Source organism: Macrobrachium rosenbergii, chromosome 44 (assembly GCF_040412425.1).
Source record: "Macrobrachium rosenbergii isolate ZJJX-2024 chromosome 44, ASM4041242v1, whole genome shotgun sequence".
NCBI lineage: Eukaryota > Metazoa > Arthropoda > Malacostraca > Decapoda > Palaemonidae > Macrobrachium > Macrobrachium rosenbergii.
This window is the reverse complement of record NC_089784.1, coordinates 11,721,928-11,737,407: the sequence shown is the minus strand read 5'-3', so window position 1 is coordinate 11,737,407 and position 15,480 is coordinate 11,721,928. Positions and strand designations below refer to the sequence as shown.

Here is a 15,480-nt window from a genome sequence, read left to right as displayed (position 1 = left end):
TGAGAAAATAACTTTATCTATCAATGGAACAAGCAGTTTGATATTCGACAGAGACAGACAGGTTAGTAGGATAATGCCCATACCAGAGGTAAGTAACTATGTGTACTTGAAATATCCAAGATGCACAGTCTGGTAAGTAACTATGTACACTTAAAATATCCAAGATGCACAGATCAAATGAGACACTGGTCAGTTGTCTAACTTGTCAGATATGTAGATGTGATATTCCTATATACAAGGTACAAATTTTTCAATAGTAGACCAGTTTATGTACATAGCCTAACCGTCTATACTAACCAACGACAGGCAAGTTGGAGTAGCTTTCTTTGTCATCGTGTTGCTGAAGAAAATGAAATTTGAACATAATATTCCATAGAGCTTTTTAATGGATGATAGGGGAGCAGAAACTAATTAGGCCGGTTGAAGAGCTAAAAATGGAAAAAGAAAGTTTCTTAGAAGTGTCTATTGTTTCATAACACGATGTATATTTCATGTCGAAACGAATTTATAATTTTTTTATGCATGAAGCATTCTACATAACTATCCTTATGCCACACGGAAACTGCACATTACCCACACATGACAACGAAAGAAAAACAGCACAAACTAACAAGTAACTTCGTCTCTCTAATTGCTTCACATCATTCTCTGGGGCAATATTAAATTTAGATGGTGAGGCCAAGAAGACAGATACTATTGACAAATACAAGCGAAAAACATTTAAATCAACATTCAGCTCGACAACGTGCCAACAGTTTTCTCAAGAAATGAACCAAATTAGAAAAAAAATTGGGGGAAAAATAGTTCCACCTTCCAAACTTCCTTATTCCTATGGCCTCACACGATAACCCACATCGATGTCACTTCCTCCTGATTGATCATTTCAAGGAGTGAAACATTCACGTATGAAATTCTGAAGTGATGAGCAGGTATCACTCATTTTTTCCTTTTCCTTGGGAGTTTTTTCCCATCATATAACGAACCCGGAAGACTTTCGTCTTGAATTCAGTGGCGTAAGCATTCCCCTTTCATACTTGAAACAACATTTATTTCATTCGTAGATTCTTTCCATTCGAAGCTAACTGCCAAGTTCCAAGACGTGTTAGAATTTGCGTCGAGTTAAGTATACCTTAGTTTAACCAGACCACTGAGCTGATTAACAGCTCTCGTAGGGCTAGCCCAGAAGATTAGATTTATTTTACGTGGCTAAGAACCAACTGTTTACCTAGCAACGGGACCTACAGCTTATTGTCTAATCCGAACCACATTATAACGAGAAATGAATTTCTATCACCAGAAATAAATTTCTCTAATCCTTCATTGGCCGGTCGGAGAATCGAACGCGGGCCCAGCAGAGTGCTACCGAGAACGATACCAACCCGTCCAATGAGGAACTACGAACAGGCTGTGTAAGTACACCGTATCGCGCCGAGTTTCAGAAAGAGACAATTCCCTTGGTTGCTTAAACCGACATGCAATGTGAATCTCCATTATGTATATGCGTGATAATAACGATACTGAATTCAGACCCTTGAAACAAATATAATTTCTAACACTTTTTCTCGCTACAGCGAAAACTGCATAGTAAACACTGAGGCCACACTTCAAAACTTTTCATTCGTACGTCAGGAAAGAAGCATTTGTGCGTTGAAGCTGTATCAACTCACTCACCTGCTGAACTGATACCTGTTTTTTGTACCGTACCTTCTGATGACTTACCCAAATATCGATTTCGGGGCCGATGTATTTCTTTCCCTCGAACACCTCGGGAGCAGCATACGGCGGCGACCCGCACCAGGTATTTAGGGTGTCGGCTGGGGTATAGTAGTTACTGAAACCCCAATCGGCGATTTTCATATTCATATTGACGTCTAATAATAAGTTTTCTGCCTGCAAAAGAGAGAAAGGTGGGATATTAGGAGCTCACACAATCAATTTAGTTGCAAAAATATTCCGTGAATACATAGCCTTTTCAAAGGCCTACACACAATCGGAATAACTGCTTAAAATAGCACTTATCCAAGTATTATAAACATTTAACAATGTTTACCTAACGTAGCAAAACTCCACCATACTCAGCCTGTAGCAATTGCCAACTGACTAAACTCAAATAAACAGAAAGAGATGAACGACAATCATCATATCAGAGGATAAAAAAAACTTAATGGGTGAATTTCCATTCTGGTTTTCTGCGGTATTGACCTTGTTTTGGGAAGTCCTACCCATAGCTTTTTTATGGGTTTTCGCAAAGAAATTCACTCTCTCAAAGACAAGTGCCTGATAGAGATTAGTTCATGAGATCTCTTGCTAATGTACCCGATCCACAGTATAAAAAAAAATCTATTGTGCACACAAGAAATGTTTTTGTGTCCCTGGGGAACAACTATATTCATGTTTTATTCGGACCTCAGTCTAGAATATATATTATATATTAATGGACCCTAACTACAAATACAACTGCAAAATGAAATACATATATAATTATAAATGCAGGTCGTAGAAAATCCACACAGATAAAACCAAACACACACACAGACACATTCACTAATTGACAATCGTCTGAGAGACATGACAGTAATCAACGTAGTAAATGCTTTGTTTCTGGGTTCCAATTACTCTTTTAGATCTTGCCATATGATAAGAAACTAAAATACACAAAAACCCTTCGCTCTACATAACAAATGAATGTTTAATATTACCCATGCAATACAGCAAAGTCCTAGACTCACTGATTGATCACTCTCAAATGGACAGGAGATGAAACAACAAAGGTTAAGAATAGCAGTGAAGATTATTTACAATTTAGAGAATTACGATACAACACGTATATTCAACAAGCTTACTGAAATCATGCCTTCCCCTCACGAACAATGTCTTCACAAAGAACACACGGCGGTCCACAAAACAAGAAAACAAACATTTCACTACTTAGTCATCAATTAACCGCAAATCATATTCACCGCCTGTGAAACTTTAGAGACCGCTGCAGTGTGCAGTAATGCCACATCGCCTTAAACTGGGACAGACTTGAGATACAGGTCACTCGGTTATCACTAATTTTTACACCTAGGTATCACCGGTTTTTATGAGTCCATAGAACACATGTTTATTTCAAAGTCGTTTTCATTCTCAGTGACGGTGCAGAACTGAAAAGCATATACCCCTCCACTCTTGGAGATAAACCCGATGTCTCTGGTGATGTCACGTCTGGTGCTGTAATCCTGCAGTCGTTGTAAGATGTCACAAAGATCTACCCCCTTCAAGTGAAGAAACTCTGGCCTTTCAACCTTTAATATAGGTTGCCTATTTAGCTCATATAGGATCCTGATATACAATGAGAGCTGGTTTTGCCTGATGGCTTACAGTTGTATAAATTACCGCATCATCATACGACATAAATCTGGACCCTAACACTCATGCGTTAAGTTGTGTAAGGAGGAGCACTTATATATTACGTCCCAAATTAAGCGCATCTGCAAATATGTATACATCAGGCAGTGATCATTCCCTGGGAAGATTTAAAAATAAGCCTGAATTGAATTTCTTTGTTAATGAACGTATAATGAGTAATCAGTTTACAGTTTTGTGAAAGGACAGTCAGGCATTGTTATTTTTTATTTATCTATTCATCTAACAAATTCATAAGTACCCTTAACGGGAAAGACGCAAGGTATATTTGAAGAACAGTTAGACATTTTACACTTCTATAAGGAAAAGCCCAAGAGGAAACTTAGAGAAAAGAGAAGCGTCATTGCCCCATTCACCCTAGAGGAAAAGCACCCACAATCAAGCCTCTCCAGTCCGGTCTTAACTTATCACTTTTTATGGTCTTTGGACAAGCAAGTCCTTTCTTTTAGCTCCATAGCTTTCTTAATCCACAATATCGGCTTTCTATCTTCCTTGCTCGAAAATGTTTGGAATATACTATCTCTTAAAACCCAAACTCAGCCTCTAAATCTCCTCACACGACCAAAACTTCTCCCTTCACGGATAAAATGTTCCACTTAACGCAGTATTATTGTTACCATACCACAAGTGTTCTTCATTTCCCACACTTTCCATTCCTTCCCATTTCACACAAATTTCACAGATTATTCATTTCAACAGTCTTTCACTTTTCATTCTAATAAATGCGCAGAATATATAAGTTTGTTTTTTCTTAAGAATTTGTTCAGTCGTCTCTATATGCATACGATATTTTTGCGTTTTCTTCTATCACCAGAACCTCTGTATGGTAATTCTACTTATCACGCCTAGAACACTTTTCATAAACCTTTTTACTTCTACTGCTATCCCTCGACCATTCACTCTTTGTCATATCATTTGCTATATCAGTACCTTAAATTCAAATTACAAAAGATTGTAGTTGCTATCATTCACTAAATCCTTCCTTAAGCTATGGACGCATTCACCTGCCCCTGCTATTCTCTCCACCACATTCGCTATTGCAATTATTGGTCATCGCTATTTTCGTTCTCATTCTCTCACACCTTGATCTTCTGCTTGACAACTTAAAGTCGTTAAACAAGCACCAGACCAAACCAAGAAACTTATCTGTGTTTATTTTATCATCAGAATAGTAATTCTTACGCAAGGTTCATTTTCAAATAAAACTTTGGACAACACTGAAAGACTGTTGTCCACATGGAGCATTCACATGTTGGCATACACTACATTTTCCCCTGAGATAAATGCATGTCATATACAACTACAGAATAAGGAGTACAATTTGGAATTTAAAATACAAATGATCAAATCATTGTCAAAACAATCAAGACTCAACGTCACAACCTCCACAGAGTGCACAAGTTATGAGGCATGCAACATGAGGCAACGTCACACTATGAACTACCTTATAAGAACACCGTCTGAAGATATTTTCGTGGCAATTCAAAAGAAAGATGACAATTATCTCTATGTCTGATGCTCATGTTTTCAGTTCTATTAAAGCAAATTACCCTTTTTTTCCTCAAAAGGAAAACTGGGCGAGGGAAAACAACCAACTAAGTATCGCTCGTCAGCAATATAAAAAGAAATATATGAATACAGAGGTATCCCAGTTTGAGTGGCGCGCGGTAAGGACTCATCATATTGGCTGACACTCGATTGTACAATCTTCTAATAGTACCTGAAGGAATGCAAAACCGGATGCACACCACATGGCTGGGCAAGTGGCAGCTTCATCAAGTCAAGTAGTTCTCAAGGGCTCTGGTTTTACAGAAGAGGCTCTAGTTACCACCTAGTTGGTGTTCGACTGCACTAATAAAAAAGATCAACTGACAATCATTAAAATTTTGGGAGTCTTTTGTATCCAGATACGCAATTAAAATGATTAAATCAGGCATGTTTTCTCTATACCTTTTTTTTTTAAGATTTAAAGGCCAACAGGATACCTGAACCAATGTCCCAGTCACGGTCCGAAAGGAACAACAAAATCGGGAGGGGTGAAGGAGAGGGGAAGAATACGCTTTGTATTTGCCGCCAACAGATGACATTTTCCCAATGTCGACGGAAAATTTAACATGATTCTACCATGTTTAAATTGGCTTACCTCTAGAATCAGTTTTGGAGAAAAACAATGGCTTATACACAAAACTTCTTACGTGAACATTGCAACTCAACTGTTGCCACGAAGTTCAAGGGTATGCACCTGGCGAAAATCGCATCAGAGCGTTTGGTTTTGATATGCCGCTTCCATTTTAATTTTTCGACCCGTTGACGATGTTTTAGCTAAAAATGAATTATTCTCTGTGCTAGGCCACGTATATCAAGATTAGCAGAAAATCCCATATCCTATGCATAAAAAATTCATTACCAAAATACTTTCTGTACTTCAATTTCAACTGTGGGGAAAACTTGGCCATTCGCCAAAACCTAATGTTTTGCATTTTACCAAAAGAATTTTCTATTTCAGCAAGAAAAAATCAATTCTCCAACACAACGGACACCTATCCTCACCAAAGCAGACACTCTCCTATCAGAACCTGCAACATAATTTCCCCCCCAAAGAAGTTTTGGGAAATTTCAAAGAGAACGTTGTTACGAAACCCGAACCATGGATTTCAAAAGCCGCCCCACAGAATCAGACATTCCCCCTCTCCCTCGTAACCCTTCCCCACTTCCGTATAAGTCCCATCTTGTAACTCATCTCTTGTGCTCAACGCCCATACAGCTCACATGACATTCAAGGGGCTTCAGCGGCTCTTCCATAGGCACTTGGCGTTTTCTCCGCTCCATCAAGAACAGAGAAAACATTTGTGTGTGTGTGTGTGTGTGTGTGTGTGTGTGTGTGTGTGTGTGTGTGTGTGTGTGTGTGAGAGAGAGAGAGAGAGAGAGAGAGAGAGAGAGAGAGAGAGAGAGAGAGATCCAACTGATAATGTGCTTCATTTTTCTCTAAGTAGTCGCAATCACCCTTGCATATGGCGCCCTGAAGGGCGACACATTCTTAGGCTACGTGCAGAAACACGAAGAATGGTTTGCTTATCATTCTCCTAAACAACAAAAATTTGATCTCGAGACAAAGATGGCAGCTTGAATATTTTTTGAAAAGTTGCCTCCGCATCCAGCACTTGGAACAAAAGAACCCACGTTTGTTAAACATGTAATCTGGAAGATATTAAATTTTCTGACATCATGTTATTAAAGCAGTAGCAAATTTACATTATATTGAGTACTATGGCTAAAAAATGAGATTTCCCAGTTATAAAAAGATGCTAAGATTGCTTGTGTATGTATGTATGTATGTATATGTATATATATATGGGCAAAAGTGAATATATATATATATATATATATATATATATATATATATATATATGCAAACATATATTTACATATACAAATATAAAAGCGAATATATATATATATAATTATATATATATATATATATATATATTTATATATACATTTTTTTTTTTTTGTATATGGGCAAAAGTTATTTATATATATATATATATATATATATATGTGTATATATATATGTGTATGTGTATGGGAAAAGTGATTTATTTATATACATATATACATATATATATATATATATATATATATATATATATATATATATATATATATATATATGGGAAAATGATTTATTTATATACATACATATGTGTGTATATATATATATATATATATATATATATATATATATATATATATATATATATATATATATATATATATATATATATATATATATAGAGAGAGAGAGAGAGAGAGAGAGAGAGAGAGAGAGAGAGAGAGAGAGAGAGAGAGAGAGAATGTAATCAATGTCCACAGGTATTATTGGTCGTCACCCAATTGGTTACTCTCCCGGCACCCAGCCCCCTCGCCCCCCTTCCCGAACTCACATGGACCCCATCCCCATTTAGCGTGTGGTGTCTTCTGACGTCATCAAAAATTCTAATGACGTCATGGCTCCTTCCGTGCAGGGCCCTAGCGAGGCACCACACGCGAGACTCGGCAGAGAGAGAGAGAGAGAGAGAGAGAGAGAGAGAGAGAGAGAGCAAAAATCAGTGTTGGCAACACTGCTCTATCTTCGTCTTGTGACCTCAGAGAAATCCAATTGGAGACGATCGATATTAGCGTCATGACATAGTGGCCTCTCTCTCCACTTATTCTATTGGTGGAGAACAGTTCGGGAGTCTACTGACGTCATCAAAAGATATACTCTGCTCTCAACTTCCTTTCTAACAAAGCAAGAAAAAGGGAGAGAAATGAAAAAAAAAAAAAAAAAACCGTAAGAATACTGGAACGAGAAGAGAGAAAGAAGAGCACTTCTGAAAACAAGCAATATTAACGACAAACCGAGACCTTAGATGTTATCATGTGGTGTTCGGGAGTATTTTCGGCGACAGAGCCTCTGTAAGAAGACCAAGCCTTAACGTCATCAGAGTCAAATTTATTTTTGCGACGTCCAGAATAAAAAGGACTCAGTACCTTCCGCCCTGAGGCGAAGAAACCCAAATCGCAATAAAGAAACAAAGGCGAATCGATGAGTTCAGGGAAATTAGAGTTATCAAAGACGCGGGAGAAAGAACGGCGTCACAGAAGTTCCACAAGTTTATAGACTACGTGCGATGACGTCATTAAAGCGCGAGCTCGACCTGTATCAACAGCGAGACCTATTGTTAACTGATGAGGGGACACGAAAACTGTGAATTTTAAAAGATCTGAGGTGATTATCTTATTTCAGCCACCGTTTCTTACTTGAAGGTATGGGGAAAAGGGATAAAACAGATGAAAATATAAATAATTTAATAATTTCTGAACTGCAGTTGAGGGATATGAAATTTGATTTGAATTACATCAACACTATTGCCATTAAAAGCCGGAACAATAAACAACTTTTATTTGCTTAATTCACAGGAATATTATAAAAATTGCGGCGCATAATAGAAGAGAAATATAAGTTTGGTGAGACATACCCTCCTATTACTTATTAATCGGCCATGTGAGAAAGAAGCTTCCATTCCAAAAAGTCCCTCTTATGAGTGATTTCTGCTTTTCCTTTTAGTCAAATTTAATCATATATTGTTTTATTTTTTCCGTCAGGCATAAGACAACTGTGAGTTACTGATTGCTGACAACCGATACCAACAAGCATACATATATTCCCACTAGCATAGGATTCAATAACCAACTGTAAGACAGCTTTATCCACTGCTTCAGCTGCCAAATTTATCTCAAATTTGTCTGAAATCAACCACGGTAAATAAGAAAGTTTTTCATTTTATGGAAAACATATTTAATTTACAAATATATTTTACGAACCATACACGCGGAAAACAGTATTTTCTTTCTGCAAGTAGCAAACAAACAAACGCTTACGAGAATCAGAAGCCTTACGTAGGCCTAGGTATTAAAAAAATCCTGCTCTTGGTACAAAGTTCTTTTTCAATGTTAGCGAACAGTTTTCACAGCTGTGTTTAAAAGGTAACGTTACAGAAAAACCTTGTAAATAATCGTAGTCCTTTAAACATTTTGAGTATAGCCACGTAAGAAAACAAGTAAGGAAACCAACAGATGGAGAATGGAGGAGACGAGAAAACGCCTCTGATCCGAGAGAGAATACTACAGTGGTCGACTTCCTTGTACGATAATGACGATGCAGTGATGAGCAACTAGGCCTAGACAAGTTAATTTCTTTGCATCACAATACCTGTACCCGTATGCCAAAATAACAAAGTCCATTATTAACAAATGAATCGAGATTGATTTAGAGTTCATTAACAGCTAAACCTATACACTCCAGTAACAGAAATACTGGACGCGGCGCCGCCACGGATAAATACTGCACAAAATAAACAAATAAGCTCTCAAAATAATATGTAACAATACGCCGACACTTTTGGCAACAACCTCAGATCATCCCACTACCTTCCAAATGAATGGATGTAAGGCAATCATGACAAAGCAGAACGAAAAAGCAACATCTGTGCTAGCCAGCATAAATGCAATGAATTGCATATTGTTACCAGTGATCCACAAAAGCAACGAAACAAAAGAAATGAGATCTAACATTTATTTTGGTTATCTTGTTGCACAGCAATACCGTAGGTAAATAACGGCTCCCAAGAGTGGGGAAAAATTGAATTTCAGCAAAAAAATTTTCTAAACCACAATATACAAGACAATACTCACTACTTCCTGCATTAACTAAGAAAGGGGAGAGAGAGAGAGAGAGAGAGAGAGAGAGAGGTGGGGGAAAGATTAAGAATAACCCAGAGAAAAAAGGAAAAGCGAAGCGCCACTGAAAAACGTTTTAGGGTCGCGAAGGGAGACAGTACACGAACTACTGACGTCATTCAGGCAGCCGAAGCAATTCGTGTAAGACGAGGACACCCAGAATGCATTATGGGGGACGAGGGACTGGAGGCAGCTCGCCGGCGCACGGGTATGTTCGCTCACGTGACCGATACTGCGTCCGTCCGAAGTCGTGTGCACCGGGCTAAGGCTAAGGGCGCTCAATAAGTTGAGAGCATTTTTTTTACCCTATTCTTTTGTAATAAAGATGTGCCAACAATAACACAACTAACTCCAGCAGAGCCAAGAGTGGAGTATCATAGGCAATAGCAGTAGTAGTAGAGTAGTAACTAACAATATTTTTAGAAATGCTTTAAAAAGTAGAAGCAATCAAATATTCACAAAGTTCAAGGACAAAACATGAAACCAAAATCAATAGCAGGATTCACTGACCACAATAACATCAACAAATCAATATTTTACTATTATTGTGGTCAAATGTACATGGGAACACGCTGTACGTGAGGAGAGGTTGAAGCAGAATGTAAAAAATAACTGCATCAGGAATCATCACGTGAATTAAGAAGGTCGTCCACGAAAGGAAGACGGGGCAAGGTGTCTCGCGATACGTCATCACACGACAACACTGATTACTTTAAGAAATGTAGCTTTCAAAAGTATGGCTTTACATTAAGGAAACGTCAGCGATAAATCCTCACCATCCACAGTTCATCTGCAGACGGCGTGCGTGCACACACAGACGTGTGTGTGTGTGTGTGTGTGTGTGATTAAACCTTTTCCACTAAGGGGAGATGGCTCGAGAGAAAAACAACACATTGGTCACTGCCACATTCATACTTTGACTGCTAACTCGTGGATGAACCCCGTTTGTACAAATCTCCCGCTACATCAGCCACTCACTTCATAAACCCAAACAGAAGGCTCATCAGCAGCACGCTTGATTTATCAGGCATTATGACATTTACTGTATTGTACATCTATCTGGTATACCCTTCTTTCCTAGACCTCTTACCTGCCATCTTTTCCCAACTTTCTAGGTCTTCTTCTTCTTCGCCTCTTCATTCTCCCTCTTAACTTTAACGATTTATACATCTTTTTCACTACCCCTTTGTCCTGTATTCTTCCCACATGACCAAATCATCCCAAAACACGCTTTTATAATGGTCTACTGGTACTGCGCATTTTCTAAGGAATATTCACTGAAAAAATAATGAGACCCTCAAAGACCTTCTTCCAAGAAAAATACCTCGTCAAAAGACGATGCTAGTTACAGAAGCCATGCCTAACAACCGCTTCTCCACCTTACCAAGATGATCACAGACTGACACTATCTAGCATTAGAATTAATGCAACTTCGTTTTTCGGTGTCTGGTGGGTTGCAGCCATTTAAAAATGATTCCTCAGTTCGCTGACGCTGACGCATTTGCTTCCTGGTAGGAAACTCACTAAGTTTTGTGCGAGTGTGTTCCTGCTGAGGTAGCTGCCTTTCATACAAACCATACCTATACATTTGCTGGGGAAGCTGAGATCGTTCTTCGATACAAATACTGTAGTATTTTCACTTTTTGTCCGAGAGGCATATCTCCGATTACCTATAATGCTAATGCTTTTCACTGGTGTTTTCTTTCTTTTCACTTATTTTTATTTGCGTTATTATTTCAGTTTTACCTGGGTATTCCGAGAATTCTTTAATTCCTGGAGGGCAAAAATACTGAATGAAGGAACATTTAAAACATACGCAAACTCAGGCTGAGGTTTCAAATCAAGATGCATTGGGTCCACAGCTTTTGTAATTGTATATAGGCCTTTGCCAACAGCCAGCTGCCATTTGAATGGAACAGTACAAAATACTGCATCTAGTAAAGGTCTTCACCATATATATAAAAAAAATCCGTTAAAATACAGTTAAATATAACCTTCAAGAAATAAAAAGAGGATCAGCGCGAAGATTCCATCCTCGGATGTTAACAAAACTCATGTACTATGTTCTCTGAGTTCGCTGGGCAAAGACGCTTACTGATCAGATTTTTCTTAAGCGAAATGGCAAGTATGTTTCTTCATAAAAAAAAGTGAAGCTTTCTGTCCCATTTCTGATCAATCTTTCATAAAAATCAACTGACATATTCACTTTTTGCCATAAAAAACAAAAGCAATCAACAAAGACTCCTGATGTGGTCTTTGAACCCTACGAGATCGTTGATTTTACCTCAAGAACACTCAAATAATGATCTTCAAATTGGCATCATCGGATGTACCCAACGGTGAACCTGCCTCATTCAAGCTTGCATGATTGAAGTCTGGGGAGGATTAGGGTACATTTGCCCCTCGAGTGAGCTACTATTGACTGCACACTCATTGAAGAAAGTGCTAACCCTCTTCAAGTGAAACTACCTCCTCTGAGAAACTATACAAGGTATACTGCACACATGACAACTCTCGTAAAGGTGATACCTGTAAAATGGCATTACATAACAAAATTTCTCTGAGCTTGCTTCTCAGAGAACTTTGATAAATATTCCCCCCCCAAAAAAAAAACAATATTTTTTCAAGATAAACTGCACAACAATGAACATTTACAAGTATGTTTTGTCAGAAGACGTTTAACATACAAAATCTTTTGTTGAAATCTTGCTCCCTGTGCCTTTCGACTTTTTATAAGCCTACCATTCTCTAACTCTCTCAAGTGGTTTAGATGTTTAACAAGCCATTCAAAACCTTTCAAAGACTCACGCTAACTAGAGTTTATGACATATCAAGTTTCCCATTTCAAACTTGAATATAATCCAGCGATTTCGGAAAGACTAAAAAATTTAGACATGTATTTCTCTTAGCCATCTCATGTATATCCGTGACTAAAATGAAGGTCATCCGAAATTGGCCACCATCTACCAAAAAGAAACGATCAGTTCGATGCGAATTAGATAACAAAATTCCGACGCCTCCGCTTTCCCCTCACTAAATCTACACTCCTCCCCTTTTCCCAAATCTCCCCTCCTCCGACCCCGACAACCCAACCGACTCCACCCCCAACCCCCTCTCTCTCTCTCTCTCTCTCTCTCTCTCTCTCTCTCTCCTCAGCGCTCTCTTGATTCCCCGATGACGTCATAGGAAGCTCGTTACCTGAGAGGTCAAACCTTGGGGATTTAGCCGTAAGGTGATTGGTTGTCTATGGGAGTCTAGACCGATCAGTAGCAGAGACATGAAGTTATCGAATAGAGAGAGAGAGAGAGAGAGACTGATCTGCCGAATGGATGAACTTGTTTTGTTTACATCAAACAAAAAAACCACGCACGCACGCACACACAGAAAAGAAAGAAAGAGTACTAAATAATGTTGCAAGTTGCCAAAGCATCGAAGAGGTTTATGCTTTTGACAAACTTGACTTTAAAATTGGAAATGCCGTTACGCTACGGTTTCAGAACAAAAGAAATATATACAAAATAAACATAGAAACCGTAGCTTCTTACAAAGAAAAGGTATCATTAACCTTCCTTGACATATAACTCAAAACGAAGTTTAGAATACAAAGTTAATCTAAGCCTAGTCGTCTGTCGTTTTCTTTCTTAAGTTACGAAATGAAAACAGGTGTTACTACCCCTTTCCTAGGCTACATCCATGATAGAAAAGTCAACAATCGCCATCAAAACCATGCGTAGTTCAACTATAATCTAAATAAGTAAATTCCAAACCTTAACTCAAAGAAAGGTCACTTTAAACGTTACGCAACGGAGGAGAAAGGTGCAGTCTACACTAGAATGAAACTTAACCACAATCGCATTGTAAGACTCACTCACACGCGAAAATCAGGTATTATGAAATCTACTTCATTATTCTCGGATTTCAAATACGTCATCATTCTACCTAATTCAATTGTGTCTAGTCTAATGGAATTTCACGCAGCCTCTCCTATCTGATAAAAGTTTTCACACTTTAGTTAATGTTTTGACGTCGCGATCTGACCCTGAACGCTGCTGAAAACAAGAGACCGGAAGCAAGAGGAGTAGCAGATAATATTTTAATTCTAGTAAATGAGAGACTATATTATGAATGGCGCTACAAATACAAATGCTAATAAAACCTCGAATAAATCTAGCTGTTCAGGCTATGACAACGAGTCTAAATTGGATAAGAGAGAAAGAACGTCCACACATATTCACTTGTGCACACAGCCTATGTTCTTGAGTCTTAAACTCTCGATTACCTACACTGTAGTTGACGAATAACAGCCTTTGTTTGCTTACTGATGAATATTTCTATAAAAGAATAATTAGATCAGTTAAACAATGTGCTAAACAAATCATGATAAATATGATGACCTGCTGAGCATCCAGCCATCTCTTCTCACATTTATTCAGTGGAAATCAGTAAAATCAGTAATGATCAGATTGCATGCTCCGGCGACTTAATTTACTATACTGCCAAGATCTAGACCTATTTACCGAATTCCACGACTCCTGACACACAACCCTACATCCTTTAAGCAGGCCTACCTCCCCTCTCCTTTTTCTCGTTTCATTCGGACTTGTGCTAGATAATGATACTGGGTTGCCAACTCCATGGTCCTACACATTTCAAGATGCAAACCCACAGTCCGGTTATGTGTCTTGTCAAATAAACGTCCTCGTTTAATCAGTTTTGAAATCAGCTGTCTTACCGATACTTATTTCTCTCTGAATGACTCCAGTCGTTCTCACTTTCTATCCACTTTACACACTCAAACTTGAAAACGAAGCTTTTACACTACATATTTAAATATACAGAGCAGGGCACCAAAATAGTACAAGAAATTCAAGCTATGGAATTATGCAATCACTACATTCCATGGTCCCGAGCTTCAAAAAACCCAAGTTACGATTCTCCAACGAGTTTTGAAATAGATATTGGTACTATTAACTAAAAATAAGACATGGCAGCGCAGTTCCTCTGCTTTATCTGACCATTCCCATGGAAATGTATTCAGCGCAGGAGGAACAACCCTCTACTGAAGGAATGAACCTTCATGAAAATTCTTCACTCCAGCAAAACCTGTGTGTGTGAATGCCATTTGCAGATACATGTTCCTAAGGTTAGTTCACTGCAAGTTTTATGTTTTAAATTTACAATTGCAGTAAGTTTCCCTTCCATGCACTAACCAAGAATTTCTGTATGGAACGTCATTTTGAATCGAAAACGCGTACAATACCTAAGCTTCTTCAAACGTACTTTTTGTCCCACTCAGTATACTACGTAAAAAAAAGTAAATTTATTGATAAACATTTTCGATGTATTCATAGCAATTTCTTAATTTTGGATGCCCTCATATCCATTTTATAGGTCCCTCCCCCACAAAGGCCTTTAATTTTTTTGTTGGGTTATAATTTTTTTTTTTTTTTTGAATAAGGTGTCTCTGGGTCTGTCACTTAGGCAGACTTGGCTTGTGTTTCCTAATGTAGTGAATTAGATGAATTAGAAGTTGAATTATTATACAGAACTCATGAATGCAGACTCAAAATTCTGAATTTCATAATTTAGATTCGACTATAATTTTAACCCTTAAGAATGAACTTTTAAAAGATAAGTCAACATCATGACATAAGCTACTGTAAGTTCTCAATGCTCATGATACGAAATAATGTGCATTTTCTTCGGTCTGATTTAAAACGAAAACCTTACACCAAAATAAGAGTAGCTAAATATAACTTGCAATAGGAAATTTGTTAAAGATTAAATTCA

The 15,480-nt window shown here is 37.9% G+C and overlaps 1 protein-coding gene across 4 annotated transcripts in view; it reads right to left on the bottom strand.

Moving 5' to 3' along the window:
• LOC136829337 (serine/threonine-protein kinase SIK2-like) overlaps window positions 1–15,480 on the bottom strand; it is a 151,456-nt gene that overhangs the window by 38,558 nt on the left and 97,418 nt on the right. For all 4 annotated transcript variants that reach the window (XM_067087743.1, XM_067087741.1, XM_067087744.1 and 1 more), the window contains one exon: window positions 1,720–1,890. In XM_067087743.1, the coding sequence (XP_066943844.1) occupies window positions 1,720–1,890 (171 nt within the window). The remainder of the gene's footprint in view (window positions 1–1,719; window positions 1,891–15,480) is intronic.